At 41.7% G+C, this 17,534-nt stretch overlaps 1 protein-coding gene across 2 annotated transcripts in view; it reads right to left on the bottom strand.

Moving 5' to 3' along the window:
• Window positions 1–691: 691 nt before the first annotated feature.
• Window positions 692–17,534, bottom strand: part of LOC134081834 (NACHT, LRR and PYD domains-containing protein 12-like) — a 29,813-nt gene continuing 12,970 nt past the window's right edge. For both annotated transcript variants that reach the window (XM_062537590.1, XM_062537588.1), the window contains exons 4-13: window positions 15,672–17,484; window positions 15,378–15,551; window positions 14,617–14,787; window positions 12,297–12,464; window positions 11,565–11,735; window positions 10,925–11,095; window positions 8,396–8,566; window positions 7,478–7,648; window positions 5,244–5,287; window positions 692–3,160 (exon numbers count right to left, since the gene is read on the bottom strand). In XM_062537590.1, the coding sequence (XP_062393574.1) occupies window positions 2,616–3,160; window positions 5,244–5,287; window positions 7,478–7,648; window positions 8,396–8,566; window positions 10,925–11,095; window positions 11,565–11,735; window positions 12,297–12,464; window positions 14,617–14,787; window positions 15,378–15,551; window positions 15,672–17,484 (3,599 nt within the window). In that variant the 3' untranslated portion in view covers window positions 692–2,615. The remainder of the gene's footprint in view (window positions 3,161–5,243; window positions 5,288–7,477; window positions 7,649–8,395; window positions 8,567–10,924; window positions 11,096–11,564; window positions 11,736–12,296; window positions 12,465–14,616; window positions 14,788–15,377; window positions 15,552–15,671; window positions 17,485–17,534) is intronic.

Genomic DNA, 17,534 nt, shown 5'->3' with positions numbered 1-17,534 from the left:
TGTATATTAGAACAAAGAAAAAGTTTGAATTTTTCTTTTAAAAAGTCACATACTTATTTTTTATGGCATAGAACATTATGAAGCAAAGAAAATGACAACAGATTCATAATATGTCATTTCAGAAGTTTTATTTAGACATTTTAAAGTAAGAAATACATTTTGATATTGTCAGTCAGAAAAACAACAAGCATGTTCAATAGTTCTGCGTAAACACATGTAAAACAAACCAGCAGATAACTTTTCAAAAACAAAATCAGCAAATAACTACACTTTAGGGAGAACAGAATAGGCTACAGCTTTAACCCTCTCTGGCTACAGCATGCTGTTGTTGCTGAAACATTCTTATAATCCACACATTTATTTCAGGAAAAGCACAAAATATCAGCATTTGTTTCGTATCACCAAAACAGTAGTCTATACATTTAATAGACAGATATCAATATCTCAACAGCATCTCAGCATTACACGTGTGTATGAACAGGAGTGTGTGACTCTGGTGTTCCTGCAGCATGCTCAACTGCCAGGGCCACAGATCAAGCACCAGGTGCTTACATCACAATGGATGTTGCTACGGTTACGTGGCTACTGCGGAATGTTGCGCAGTGTAGAAAGCAAAGATTCTAGAACAGAGCAAGATGGATCAGTGGCCGGATAATACGTTGAACATAGATATATATATATATATATATATGTATATATGTCTATGACGTTGAATATGTTGAAGTACGTTCTAACCATTGTTCTAGCTCCATGGGCGCCATTTTAGTAAGCTCAGGTGTCGTCACAGACGCTGGCCACAGTGGGAATCCTATGGCGCTGACCCTAAAATATTAACAGTATTTATTCTGTAAAGCTATTTGTTCCAATTACGAGAAACCGGTCAGACAACACCATGTCTAGACTCGTTAAATATATTGCATAAATACGATATATAGTATTTCCGAGGGTATACATTAGGCTAGGCTGCAACATCCATTCAGCATACCTTCAATAGCGGTATTGCTGGCAAGCAACATATGATAACAAATTCAACAGCTCCATAACTAATTCGTCCATTAGAAGCACACATACATTATAAATGTTCACCCTTTCACCAAGTGAACTATTAAATGTAGGCCTAGTGTAACAACCACGAGGTGCCGCTTTCGACCACAACATCGGAAATCCTTAAATAAACAGTCTGAGAGACTATCATACAGCCTATGGATAGAACTGCCATACTAAACATGCCTTAACTTGTCAAACTATTTTATGTCCCAACTGTAGCCTATATGTGGCCTCGACCAGCTCTCTCTATGGCTCTGGCCACGACACTATATGCGCTCAGTAGAGATAATGAGGGAGCGACACATTTACTATGAACGACACAGCACAGCAGCCATGAAAAAGACGAATACCGTTAGACCAAGTTTAACACACTAGGCTAATAGCTCGTGGCTATAGTAGGCTACAATTGTCTGTCAATGTTGCAGTTGAGAGAAATAAGACAGAATATGGGCTGCAATGAACCTATTCGCTCAGGTCCGTTGACAACGAAAGATATTAGGTGCAATAAAAAACATGCAACCCTATCGGCTGATTGCAAACGACCATGGCTACAGGCACCAAGCTAACATGTTAGGCTACTTCACACTGCACAACAAGCTTTCACATTGTAGGCGGCGTGTTTAACGATATGAGCTGCTTCATGTTAATAAAGATAGTCCGTAGCCTACCTGTCGTTGTTCAACTCTCCTGAGACTTTGGAGATTACTGGAAAGAACTAGCCTCACAGAATCCAAATCTCTGAAATCGCCATCTAGTGAAAGTAACGTTATGGAACAGCTGACAGCTTGGGTGAAGGAAACTAAACTGTTTACGGGGGAAAATTGTTTATGGGCGAAGCTGTCCATGGGGAAAAGAGCAGCAGCAAACAATCTGGACTTTCATTAGAGTAAGGGTAGAAAAAAAAGAAAAATGATTATAATAACGTTGCTAAGTTAGTTTGCCTGCTAGCTACCTTAACAGTATCTCCCAATGGGAATTGGTGTGATTTATTTACCAGCGCAATAACTAGGCTATTATCGGATTAAATAAATGCCTAAATAGCCTATATCCTTATCAGTGGAATGGTGAAAAATAATAAATCATGCTTTTCACATGGCCAGATCTTGAAGCTCATTACCGAGTAGGCTTAGGCTACAAAAAAAACAAAAAAAAAAAACAGCTGGCAACGGCAAAAACAGCTGTTTAGGTGGGTTTGTATGATTGGAACTCTGTCTGAAATGTTGCACTGAGCTTACCACAATGGCGCCCTGTCGAACTCAGAGCGTACTTCACTCTTTTGACGCCACTGATCCATCTTGCTCTGTTCTAGAATCTTTGGTAGAAAGTAGACCGTTTAATTCAAACCAGAAACACACACAGAGAGAGAGAAGTGGAAAAGAGGAGAAAACAGAGGAGGGGACAGATAAAGAAAGAGAAAAAAGAGGGGGAGAAAAAGAGGGAGTAGAGAGAGAGAGAGAGGAAGAGGGGACAGAGAGAGAAAGAGAGTGAAAATTAACAAGTGAAAGGAGGGAAAGTACAGAAGATAGAGAGAAAGGGTGACAGGTGGACGAACCTGCTGGAGGAGGAGCTCATGTGATCTGGCACAGGGACACTGAGGAGCCAGTAGACCAAACAAAAAACCCTGGACAGAGGGGCTCAGTGAATGTGGAGTGGAACGTGTGCAGGTGGGTGAGTGTGTGAGAGGAGACGCTGTAGAAGGACAGAGTGCCGGCCGGCCAGTCCAGGTACACTCCTACTCTTCTGGAGCCGGAGGAGGGGGCAGGTATGTCAGTCTCTTCATTATTGTGCCAGACAGAGTATCTGTCATGAGAGCACCACAGACTCCAGGACTTGGCATTCCGTCCCATTATGACGTCATCACTGTACCTCCCTTTCCTCTTGATGCTTTTATAGGCCACAGATATAACAGCTCTTCTATCTACACTCCACTCAGCCTCCCAGTAGCAGCGTCCAGTCAGACCCTCTCTACACAACACCTGATAACAGTCGTCAAATCTCTCTGGGTGTTTAGGATACGGCTGCTGCTTATTCACACACGTCACCTTTCTGTTCCCCTCAGAGAAAGAGAGATATCTGTGTGCTGTGTTTGGGTCCAGTGTGAGATCACAGGCATCTGCAGACAAGAGGAGAGAACATGAGAACACACACACATACACACACACACACGCACAGACGCACACACACACACACACACACACACACACACACCACATACAAACACACGCACGCACACACGAGAATACACACACACATACACACACACAATATGCACATGGGAAATACAAACACACACACACACACACATACACACACCATACCAACGCAAACACACACACTACTCACACACACCTACTCACCCGCCCCACATATACACTCCTACTCACCCTACACAAACACACACACACATACTTCTGCTCACCCTACCAACACACACATACACACACACTCCTACTCACCCTACCTAACTACACAAACACACACACACACACACACACTCCTACTCATTCTACCAACACACACACACACTTCTACTCACCCTTCCTACACACACACACACACACACACACACACACACTCACACTCATAGTCATCCTATCAACACAAACAAACACACACACACACACACACACACACACACACACTTCTAATCACCCTTCCTACACACAGACACACACTCCTACTCACCCTACCAACACAAACACACACACACACACACACACACACACTTCTGCTCACCCTACCAACACACACACACTCCTACTCACCCTACCAACACACACAAACACACACACACACACTAGTCAACCTACCAACACACACCCGCACACACTCCTACTCATTTTACCAACATACAGACACACACAAACTCCTAGTCATCCTACCAACACACACTTCTACTCACCCTTCCTACACATACACACACCATACCAACACAAACACACTTCTAATCACCCTACCAAACACACGCAAACACACACACACACACACCTACTCACCCGCCTCACATATACACTCCTACTCACCCTACCAACACAAGCACACACACACACACACACACATACTTCTGCTCACCCTACCAACACACACATACACACACACTCCTACTCACCCTACCTACCTACACAAACACACACACACACACACACACACACACACACACTAGTCAACCTACCAACACACACGCACACACTCCTACTCATTCTACCAACACACACACACACACACACACACACACACACACACACACACTTCTACTCACCCTTCCTACACACACACACACACACACACTCCTAGTCATCCTATCAACATACACACACACACACAGACACACACACCATAGCAACACACACTTCTATTCACCCTTCCTACACACACAGACACACACTCCTACTCACCCTACCAACACAAACACACACACATACTTCTGCTCACCCTACCAACACACACACACACACACTCCTACTCACCCTACCAACACACACAAACACACACACACACACACACACACACACACACACTAGTCAACCTACCAACACACACCCGCACACACTCCTACTCCTAGTCATCCTACCAACACACACACACACACACACACACTTCTACTCACCCTTCCTACACACACACACACACACCATAGCAACACAAACACACTTTACACACCCTTCCTACACACACAGACACACAATCCTACTCACCCACACACACACACATCTACTCATTCTACCAATAATAAACACACACACTCCTACTCACTCTACCTACACAAACACACACTCACCCTACCAACACAAAACACTCCTACTCACCCTACCTACACACACACACACACACACACACACACACACACACACACACACACACACTCCTACTCACTCTACCAACAACACACATACAGACACCATGTCAACATAAATACAAGCACAACAACACACCCACACAAACACTATACCAACGCAAACACACTCCTACTCACTCTTGCAACACACAAAATATGTCAACTCAAACAAACACACACACACTTCTACTCACCCTACTAACAACACATACAGACACCATGTCAACACAAATACAGGCACAGGCACGCACACACACATGCACCCTGCTATTAGACACCCACACACACATTCAAGCATAGCATGTCAAAACATGTGACTGTGAAGGATCACATACTGAATAAACATTACAAAAAAACGTACTTCTCAGCAAATGTGGTCGTGCTCTGCTTACAGAAGTCCCCGTTCTGTAAGAAAGAAAAACAAACACACATGAGCCATTTCACAGATATCAAGCACTGTTGTTTTTCTGTTTGTGCTACCTGTGAAAAGTCAAACGATTTATTACCCCGCAGAAAATAGTCTGCTGCCGTATATATTTCCCCCGATATAAAGTAATGAAGTAACTCTCTTTCCAGCTGTCTTTATCGCATGCAAAGGCATCCACATGTCCCAAGGTGGTGCCACTAGGCCGCTCTAGTTCTCAGAGGGAGACAATCTTGAGGTAAAAAGCCCCGACACTGTCTGTCCTGTACTTAGATTAGAGTTTGAGAGCAATGTGATGACTCCCTCTGAATAAAAAAATTCCAACAGTGCAACTCCATTATTTAATGCATGTGTCAGGGACCAGGTGTCCCAACATACAGAATTAATAGCCTCTCTGACAGACAATCAAGAAAAAATAAATAAATAGATAAAATAAAATGTATTTTATCATGGGGATACGCAGCTACCTGTTTGACTGTTAATCTCACAGCCTGGAATCTCAGAGGCATTAAAATTTGGTAAACAGTGTTGAACGTTTGTGACAAAATATACTTTCTCTGGACAGTTCGATTTCAGAGAATTTCTTGGTGTAAAGGGTGCATTTGAACAGTAACCCTTCGTCCAGTTCCACTGAGTGTTTAGAAATGTTCGCAGACAACTCAAGACAAACAGAAAACTGTTTGCAAAGGTTCCTAAACATTCAACTAAGTTTGCAAATTTCAAATGCACCTCTAAATATTTGCATTATTGGATGCTGCATCAAAAGAAACATCAAATACACTTCAATATAAAGCAGCTATTACAATACAATACATATTAGAAAATAGGCCACTACACTCCGTATGAATACATTACTGTAATATGATCTACACCAGGGGTTTTCAAAGTGGGTGCCGCGGCACCCTGGGGTGCCGTGACACATGCTCAGGGGTGCCGCGGAATTGTCTAAGGCTTGATAATTTAATGAAATTTTAAAAAGCATAATATCCATTTCAAAATTCATTTTATTGCAAAAACGTATTTGCAGCACAAACAATAGGCTACAGTTTACTGTATCGTACTGTGCTGTATGTAGGTAGGCTATTTATTGTTTGTTCGGTGACTTCGTTCGTTATTCCATATGGCGGGGTGCAGTTATAGGCGCAATGGATACGTTTTTAAAGAGAACGCCATGCACCTCCACAGGGACAGACCTCGGAATCTGACCAGACGAAATCAGCAAAGAGAAAAGTGAGGCAATATAACGACTCCTACCTCCAGTATGAGTTCACTTGGGCTGGCGAGGTAACGTGTCCCACACCAGTATGCCTGGTCTGCAGGGAGACGTGGGCTAACGATGGCTACGGCTATTGGGGAAGTTTGCGCTTCAAATACGAGTCCACTTATGCTAGTGGCCTTTGCCAGCTGCTCGCTAACGTGAGATGTCGATGAGGACAAATTTACAGATAACTTTTTATTTTGCAAAGAACTGGCCAACCATGCTGCCGGAGATGAGATATTCAGGTTGACAGATGAATACTTGAGGAACAATAATCTTAGCTGGGATATGTGCGTGTGCACTGCTACTGACGGGGCGGCCTCAATGACAGGTCGGGTCAAAGGCTTTGTAACGAAAGCTATGCAACAGAATCCTTCCATGGTAGCGACGCATTGCATGTTGCATCGGGAGGCTCTTACTGCAAAAACGATGCCTCCAGACCTGACGGATGTATTGAAACAGATCGTAAAAATAGTTAATTACGTTAAATCACGTCCCCTTCAAACACGGTTATTCACTGCCCTCTGCAGTGAAATGGGTTAAGACTGCGCACCGAGGTCAGGTGGTTATCAAGTTGGTTATCCTGTTCACCATTTATTCAAAAGTTCAATTAAATGAGTTGAATGAAAGTAGTTCATTCGAATGAAACAAAAAAAGATATTAACTTCACCTTATCTTAGTAATGCCTATAATAAAAGCAGTTTTGGCCTATCCAACATATCACAAGGTTAAAGAAAATGGCATGAAGTACAAATATGGCACAAAGGTTGAGTAAAAAGTAAAAAAAAAAATAGGGGTGCCGTGGATGGAGAGAGATATGTTTAGGGGTGCCGTGAGCCAGAAAAGTTTGGGAACCACTGATCTACACAACGGGGACAATGTCTAAATGTGCAGCATTTCTTTTTGAACATACTTAAGTATCACCAGTTTACAGACAGGATCCTCCAGTCTAGCGGATAACAGCTTCAGTCCTGATTCTCCAGGATGATTGTAGCTCAGATCCAGCTCTTTTAGATGGGAGGGGTTTGAAGTCAGAGCTGAAGCCAGAAAACCACAACTCTCTGAGATGAGACAATCAGAGAGCCTGAGGGAGAGAGAGAAAGAGGGAGAGAAGGAGAGAGAGATTGTCCTTTTCATTTTCCCTTGCATACTGGTGACATTGTATGAATATGAAGTTATTTGTTTATTTTACAACAGATAGATCTGATTAAACTATTTATCAATTGATTGAACAAGAAACATTCCTTGAGTGGCGATATCTCATGACAACCCCACTCGGACACTCCGCTTTTTGCTCTGAATTGTCCATTGTGACATTCCATTTCATTCAGAGTGAGAGAACAGCGATTGCATAACAGCATTGCATTTGACAGCTATTGAGTGAGAAAGTTGTTTCAATTTTCATTTCAATTTGAACTATTGGAAGACTGGAACTACTTTTTAGGGTGAATGGGAAAAAATGATAGAAGACACAATTTGGTGTCTTTCAACACAATTAGTTGGTAGTAGAACTGTTAGCAATATGGTACGAGTCAGTGGTGTTGGTAGCAGATATTGCTATGGCTGTGATTACCTGCAGCACAAGGCCAAATAAAAGCCATGGCAATATGTGCTACTAATGGCAACTAATAAGACAGATTTGATCAGTTCACAGACATTTTAAGACTCACAAAATACGCTGAAAAGGTAGACTGTCCCTGCACAATGATATAAGCAAAGTAGGATGCTACTTGATTGCTTCATTTGGCTGACCAGTTGATGTTTATTTTTACATCTTCATAGTTATTCTAACTAATGAGGATATTTAAGACAAAGGAATGTCTGCACCCACCTTAATGTGTGTATTTTGCAGTTGGAACGGGACAGTCCCTTACAGAGATGTTGAGCTCCAGAATCCCCCAAGTCATTGTCACTCAAGTCCAGCTGTTGCAGGGTGTTTGGTGACTGTAGAACTGAAGCCACAATCTCACACGATTTATCTGTGAGTTTACAATCAGCAAGCCTACATAGAAACACAACAAAAGATAACATGAATACATGGAAAGATGTAGTGTTTCCATAATGCCCTGATAAATAAATCAAAATCAAGAACACAACATCATATCAGATCAGATCGCTACTGTCGCCATACTGGGGTCAGCAGCCGTTCAGCTGGTAAAGGAATTCGCTTACTGTAGGCTACTACACTGATTAGCATAGATTCTCCCAACATGTTGTCGCTGCAGCTAAAGGCGAGCGTTTGCACACTCGTAAGGTCTCTGCTAAGATACAGTGGAGTTGGACTTGTATGTGGACTTGACAAAGGTAAAGACGCAATTACTGTTACAATGGAATGTTAACAAATCGTTCAAATTCAACTGTTCAGGGGAAAAAAACCAAACGTTCGGTGCTCGGGCCGCAGACTCAGTACGAGCCGTTGGCGACACTGACAGCAGGCGTTGGATCAGGGCGGTCGTTGAGCCCGAGTTTCTGCCCTCTGCCCTCTGCTACAACTACTCAAAACCTGGCGAGAAGAATCAAGGACGTTACCCGCTGTGGTTTACTCTTGTTGCTAGCAGCTACTTTCTTATGTGGAACACTAACATCGGACAACGGTAGCTATATTCAGAGGCGAACCATAACGTTTAGCTTCCATTAAAAACGAAATGAAATGATGAGAAAAAAATACTCTTGAACTCATTTTCAATTTGACTACATCCATAACAAAGGTAACGTTAAATAAGACATTTCTCACCAGTGTCTAATAGTTAAAAACACTGTTGTGGTTAGCTAGACACTCAGCTTGCATAATAAGGTCCTTACCCGAAAAGTTGAGCTGTCAACCGTTAACGGTAGCTATAGGCCCATTCATGCTCAACGTGTGGCAATTTACGTCCGTATTTTGTACGCACGTTCTATCCGGTGGTGTATTCATACCTCCGTCCGTATTTTACGTGTGAATGCATAGCGCCCCCACTTTTTCGTGTGGTATTCGTGTGGTAGTGCTCGGTATTGCAACGTTTCATCCGTTTCATCCGTAATCATAAGCCCCTCAATTTCGTGTCAAAGTACGGACGAAATCAACGGAATGAACGTTTGAAACACTCCACACGTATCCGTATCCGTATTTTACGTTGAGCATGAATGGGGCTTATTGGGTCCAACGTCCTTCCCCCAGTTTCACCGAATAACTAATTCAAGTATAATTTATTAACCCAAGATCTTAAGAAGTACTGAAAGGAAAGGAAAACGAGTTTAGATGCCTACCTGGCGATAAGATTGAAGCATTTTGTCCCACCACCCACAGCAAAACGAGGCAGAGGGCAGAGTTACTCGACGTGGTTCACTCACTAACTCAGAAATAACTTTAACGGCTGCGCGCTGCAGTATTTATTCCGAAAGTGACGTGTATCTCTCGTGCCAGACAATGCAGAGAAAGGATAGGACAGGACAGTGGTAAGAGAAAAAGGATAGAAATATAGAACTGATAGGATATAAATAGTTCTCGTTTGCTCGTATAAGGATAGAAAGAATAATGTATCCAAAACGCTATATCCATTTTAATGCATTCATAAATCATTTGTTATGATTATTTTGTTTTCCAAGTAAGCCTAGGCTAATTTCAGTGGAACTGTAGGCCTAATTGGGTTAGGCTATGAATTTGATTTGTCTTTCAATCAAAACAACCCAACTGCACTTTTTATGCTATAGCGTTCTGGAAAAGAATTCTTCATGTATAGGCCTACCAAGCAACAACCACAATAAATAATGACTCTGACGTAATTGGGTGGTTAGGCTACAGCCACTAGATGTAGGCATGTCATCTCCTCCCTAATGAATCAGCGTTCGCTTGTAAGCTGGCTGCTATGGTTTAGCCAAAGGAATGACACTTAGCATAGCCTTTGGGCTTTATTGTGTTTTTTTTTATATCCTTTAATCTCCTATCATCCTCAGCTGGGTACGCATGTTTGGGAGTGTGTGTGTGTGTGTGTGTGTGTGTGTGTGTGTGTGTGTGTGTGTGTGTGTGTGTGTGTGTGTGTGTGTGTGTGTATGTGTGTGTGTGTGCAAGCCCAACTGTAAGCATGCACATTTGTGGTAGTGACGAGAGCGCTGCTCTGATTTCCGTCTCCATTTTATGTTGTGGCCTCTGAGCCGCCCGTAACAACAGTCAACATAATCAGGGGACATTATTCTCCTGTAATGACAAAGATTATACACACACGCACAGATCTGAAAGGTTTTAATAAGATGTAGTTTAATGTGTTAAGTGGATAACTTGAAGGGATGTAATGAATATTGTCCCAACGGATCAGCCAATATTTGCCTAATTAAACAATAAAATAAAAAATGTCAGGAAATACATGCAAGTGCTTATTCCAACCTTAATATCTGCAGTATGCTATTGGAACTTGACAGTCCCTTAGAGAGAAGCTGCACTCCAGAATCCCCCAGGTCATTGTTGCTGAAGTTCAGCTGTAGCAGGGAGTTTGGTGACTGTAGAATTGAAGCAGCAATCTCCCATAGTTTATCTGTGAGCTTACAATCAGCAAGCCTGCATAAGAACACAACAAAACATAACATGAATAAATGGAAGATATTGTATTTACACAGTGCCCTGATAAATAAATAACAATCTAGAGACATTTCAACAACAGTGCAAAAATCACTGTGTAGGCCTATTACTATGGTCAAACCGACACACACATGCACGCACGCAGGCACGCACACCTGAAATATTTTACTTTGATGTAGCTAAATTGTAGGGGTGCAATGAATATATATTGGCCTCACATTGGCCTTGTTGACTTGTGTCGGCTTATTTGTAAAAACGGATGAGGTTTATCTGTAATATCAATTCTGCAAAAGCTAAATGTTGTGTTAAGCAAAGACTGGCACATTCAGAGTTAATGCTGAAGGGCTGAACGACTTGCATATTGTTTCACTGTCACTATAGCATACTAACAACAATTAAGGAAACAAACAAATACAAAAAGTATGTCAATAAATGGCCTTACACCAACCTTAATGTCTGCAGTTTGCAGTGGGGACTAGACAGTCCCTTAGAGAGAAGCTGAACTCCAGAATCTCTCAGGTCATTGTGACTCAGGTCTAGCCCTATCAGGGAGTTTGGTGACTGTAGAACAGTAGCCACAATTCCACATGACTTCTCTGAGAGTTTGCATACAGCAAGTCTGCATAACAACATGAGAAAAGATCAAATTAAAGGGCTATTGTTTGAACACTGCACCACTAAATCAACATAATCAAGACAGATTATTCCCCTGTAACGACAGTACATCTGGCTATCACAATACTAAGATCAATCTTTTAATAGCTTATATTTTAAAAACGTGGGCCTATAGCCATATTGTAGTGGAGACTAAACGCAAGTAAACACAGTTTATCCACCTCTCAAAAGAGTTTATTCACCAATTGCAACTTTTAATATTAAAAAATCACACTGTGCATCCACAATATGTTCTCATCAACACTGGAACCATTTTTGTGAAGGTATATTTTCTTTGCTACCCACTAAATCTTTTTAAATTGGATTGAATGTTTTGCGTTGGACTACTGCTGTGACATAAAACTTCTGCTTGCTTAGCATCACGTTTGGACTCTTCTCTGCTCTATATCACACCTGATTCAAATAAAAACCTCTCATGATAGGCATCACACATATTATTAACAACAAAAATGAAGTACACAAACAATTACTAAATTAATTCAGAATATGCATGGCCTGCACCAACCTTAATGTCTGCAGTTTGCAGAGGGGACTAGATAGTCCCTCAGAGAGAGACCGAACTCCAGAATCTTCCAGGTCATTTTCACCCAAGTCCAGCTTTATGAGGGAGTATGTTGACAGAACTGAAGCCACAATCTCACAGGAATTATATGTGATATTACAATTGGCAAGTCTGCAAAAGAATATCACAATATTATATGACAAAAATAAATGAAAGGTGTATGGATACTAAATGTAAAAAAGGGTATCACCAATGTTTAGGTCTGTAGTTTGCTGTGGGAATTACAATCTGATAGACAGAAGCTGAACTCCAAAACGTTACACATGTTCTTTCATGTTGACAAAAAATACATGTGCTGATACCTCCTTCTGTAGGGGTTGGTCTGGTGACCCTAAAGTAATCTAACCAGAGCAAATCAGACACAGGCTGTGTCTCAGATGGCATACTTCTGTACTTGCCAAACATAATTTGAGTGCATGAGTGCCTGCTAGTCCCTGGGTGGTACTCTCATAACGGCTGAATGTGGAATGGTGGACACTTTTTGCCCTAAACAGACACCATCTTGGCTATAGCTGAAGGGCAGGGAGCGTTTTCAAACTTGTGATCATCACAGTTGAGGAATCTGGAGCAGCAGTGATGAAAAACACACTTTACAGATGGACAAGCAAGTTATAACATAAACTGTTCATGTTTTGCCCTCAACAGAAACCATCTTATTTACAACCCAATAATCAACATTTTCATTTAATATCTCGTTCATGTTCTTTTTTTGAAGCTAAATGTGCTTCAGGAAATTTCAATATTATCACATTCTTCTTTTATTTCTGTGACGAGTCACAGAACTGACTGTTCTTGACCAATGAGAGGAAACAGATACAGAGGGAGGGGCGGGACTTGTGAGTAAAACTGAGAGACTTGAATCTGCGGAGATATACTAACAGTTTTTAGACAGCACTGACATTTTGCATGGCAAAAGTGGTGGGTTCCAAACCAACAGCGAACCACAAATGACAGCCAGAACCATATGTGCTACCAACGCCACTCTCAATTGAGCCAAATTGCTCCATTGTAAACTAATGTGACACAGATGAGTTATTTAAAGACTCACAAATAGGCTCAAAAGTAGAACTGTCACTATAGCGTATGTGGCATCACAAGTGGACATGTGGTACAGAAGTGCCTATCCCACGACAACATGGCCCCCAACCGAACTACATGTCCCAGGGTGCACCACATGGACAGGTGCAAATGAGCAGGCGCAGAGGGACAGAGAACAAAGGGAGCAGAGACAGAGAGCATGTTGCTACCCGATGTGAGTCAGGTGCAGATGTGAGTTGCACATGTGTCACTTTTGCCACTATGATGGGGCGACATCCACTTTCTTAACAGTCTTCTGTTATACATGTTTTATGTGTAGGGACCCAGAGCAAGCTACAGATGAGGTTTGGTGCTGTTTTGAGCAATATTGCTGGTTAAAAAATACTATTTTGAAAGTGTTTGTCTGGCAGATGACAATAGCATTACATCACAGTGTGTGTTGCAGGACGCTGGTAATGAATCACCTGGGACAGCCAGATCACGTCCCAAAGGCCAGACCTACCAGCTGTGACCAGATGCACATATTTTGCACATATTCGGTTGGCTCACCGCTTATTTGATGTATTTTCATTCATAAAAAACACTCTTTGGTCAATTTTTGCTGACGGTCAAAACAACCAAAAATCTGATATTGTTTGCACCTCAAGTGGTCTGTGCTGTAAGCTTGTGTGAAAGAATTTTCTGGACTTTGTGAAGGTATATTTTCTTTGCTACCCACTAAATCTTTTTTAATTGGATTGAATGTTTTGCTGTGACATAAAACTTCTGCTTGCTTGGCATCACGTTTGGACTCTTCTCTGCTCTACATCCCACCTGCTGTATAAGTCATGCATACGTCTTTTAACATAATTTATTTATAACTAGGCTATAGGCCACTAAGGAAGCTTTAAAGAAATGAAAAAATGAGACTGGTTCTTCAGCTCTAGCCTATAGCCTAGTTATAAATAAATTATGTTAAAAGACGTATGCATGACTCATTCTTGACTAATGGCAAAAGATATGTGCGTGCGCAGATTTCAATAATGTCGGGCTGTAAACGGGTTCGGGCTTTTAAAAAGCTGTCAATCAAAATTTCGGGCTCGGGCTGAACACTGTCGGGCTCGGGCCTCGTCAGGTCTAACTTTTAAGGCCCGATTACAGCTCTATCACACATATTATTAACAACAAATATGAAGTACACAAACAATTACAAAATTAATTCAGAATATGCATGGCCTGCACCAACCTTAATGTCTGCAGGTTGCAGAGGGGACTAGATAGTCCCTTAGAGAGAAGGGCCACTCCAGAATCCCCCAGGTCATTTTCACCCAAGTCCAGCTTTATGAGGGAGTTTGTTGACTGCAGAACTGAAGCCACAATCTCACAGGAATTATGTGTGATATTACAATTGGCAAGTCTGCAAAAGAGTATCACAATATTAAATGACAAAAATAAGTGAAAGGTGTTTGGATACTAAATGTAAAAAAGGGTATCACCAATGTTTAGGTCTGTAGTTTGCTGTGGGAATTACAATCTGATAGACAGAAGCTGAACTCCAAAACGTTACACATGTTCTTTCATGTTGACAAAAAACACGTGCTGATACCTCTTTCTGTAGGGGTTGGTCTGGTGACCCTAAATTAATCTAACCAGAACAAATAAGACACAGGCTGTGTCTTAGATGGCATACTTCTGTACTTGCAATACATTATTTGAGTGCATGAGTGCCTGCTAGTCCCTGCTAGACTCAATGTGTGTTATACCATTATAAAGGGCTAGTCCTCCTGATTACAATGATGTGTATTTGTGTCACAAGTGCATCAAGCATGAAAAAAAAAAACTGAATGTTTTGGGCAGTCAGTGTTATTTCATGCAGTGAGAGACTCACACATCAGTCAGATTAATTAGATATTACATCACCACTATAACCTCCAATACAACTCCAGTATTAAGTAGCCTGCAGTTATAACTATTTTGTTGACCTCATATTGTAACCAAATCACTTACCTCAGTGTTTCCAGCTTGCAGTTAGTATGCTTCAGCCCAACAGACAGCAACCTCACTCCAGAATCCTCCAGAGGATTAGAACTCAGGTCTAGCTCTTTCAACAGGCAGTTTTCTGACTGAAGACCAGATGCTATGACCTCATAGGAATCCTTTTGGAGATAACAACCAGCCAATCTGCAGTAACATAACACATGTGGCAGAGAAGATATTATATCACCAGTATTAAGTTTTGTTGCATTTTAGTTTACTATCATTCAAATTCAAATGCATGGCAGAACTGCTATTCTTACTCACAGTGCTTTCCTGCAAGACTTCAATACTATAAGCAGTCTCTCACGACCCTCACTTGATGTCTTGTACTTAGCCAGGTCAAACTCATCAAGTGTTTCCTCTGACACCAGAAGCATGTAGGCCAGTTGTGAACATTGGGTAGGTGAGAGCTTTGCTCCAGAGTCTATGTACTGCTGAATCTCCTGATGAAGGGTGTTGTCCTTCATCTCCGATAAACAGAGGATCAGATTCAGACATCTTTCAGGGACTTTTTTGTCCTCACTCAGAATTCTTCTGATGTACTGGGCTGTTTTCTTGTGGCTGTCTGAGCTGCTCTCTATGTGTGCCAGAAGGCCTTGTAGGAGTCTCTGGTTGGACTCAAGTGAGATGCCTAAGAGGAAGCGAAGGAAAAGGTCCAGATGTCCATCTTTGTTCTGCATGGATTTATCTATTGCAGTTCCTAAAAACTCAGCCAAGGAAAGTTTGGAAGGGTCTCTTGAGTCCCCCTTAGCCTGACATTTCTCAGATTCTCGTGAGCCAAATTGTCTAAGTGCTTCTGTGTTCTTCGTCACAAAGGAGTGAAACGTAAACAATGCAGCCAGAAACTCCTGAATGCTCAGATGCACAAAGCAATAGACTTTATGTTGGTCCACGGCACACTCACTCGTGAAGAACTCAGAGCACATACCAGAGTACAATGCAATGTCTTCTTCATTGATGCTACACTCTGTCAAATTGTCTTCATAAAACAAGATATTACCCTTCAGCAGTTCTTCATATGCTAGTTTAGATAATTTCAAAATAGGCTCTTTGTTGGACTTCAGGCGTTTTTTATCATCTCGTTCAAAGCCTTTGTCATATTTTTGACCCTTCCTACGTGTCTCAGTGAGCAGGAAATGGATATAGATCTCAGTCAGTGTTTGAGGATAGTCACTTGTACTGGTAAGATTGCTCATTTTCAGAAGCACAGTGGCCAAGATCCAGCAGAAGACAGGGATGTGGCACATGATGTAGAGGCTCTTTGACCTTTTAATGTGAGCAATGGCAATGTCCGCTTCCTCTGGATTCTCAATCTTCTTTTTGAAATATTCATCCTTCTGTTGGTCATTGAATCCTTGTACCTCTGTCCACCTGTCTATGTGTTTAGGAAGGATCCGTTTGACAGCTGCTGGTCGGGAAGTTATCCAGATAAGTGCATTAGGCAGTAGATTGCCTTTGATGAGGTTGGTTATCAACACATCCACTGATGCAGTCTCCAGGGGATCATCTATGTCGTCTTCTACATTCAGGGAGAGTTTGCTCTCATCCAGACCATCAAAGATGAACAGTACCTTCAACTCTCTGAACATTTTGGGACATATGACCTCTTCATCCAGTCCGCGATGAAAGACAAGGAGGAGTTTGAGAAGAGTGTATAACTTATTTTGTTTCAAGTTTAACTGGCGGAATGGAAGTGCAAATATGAAATCAACATCCTGATGGGCCCTTCCTTCTGCCCAGTCCAGAATTAACTTTTGCACACATACAGATTTTCCAATGCCGGCAATGCCTGTGGTCATCACAGCTCGGATTTTCTTATGCTCCATTGGACACTTGAAGATGTCATTACAGTTAATTTTGTCTTTGTCTGCCTTTTGGGATTTTGACTGTGCTTCAATCCTGTGAATCTCATGTTGAGTGTTGACACCTTCACTCTCTCCCTCTGTGATGTAGAGCTCTGTGTAGATCTTATTGAGGAATGTTTTGTTCTTCCCATCCTCAAGACACTCATGAATCTCACAAAACTTCTCTATCATCCACTTTTTGTGTTTTTCTTTGACCTCCTGTAGAATTGCATCTGCCGAAAAGAAACATAATAAGAATCACTACTCAGCTAGAATAGTTCGC

Source organism: Sardina pilchardus, chromosome 1 (genome assembly GCF_963854185.1).
Source record: "Sardina pilchardus chromosome 1, fSarPil1.1, whole genome shotgun sequence".
In the NCBI taxonomy this organism is placed as follows: Eukaryota; Metazoa; Chordata; class Actinopteri; order Clupeiformes; family Clupeidae; genus Sardina; species Sardina pilchardus.
The sequence above is the reverse complement of the archived record's forward strand: the minus strand, read 5'-3'. Positions and strand labels throughout refer to the sequence as shown.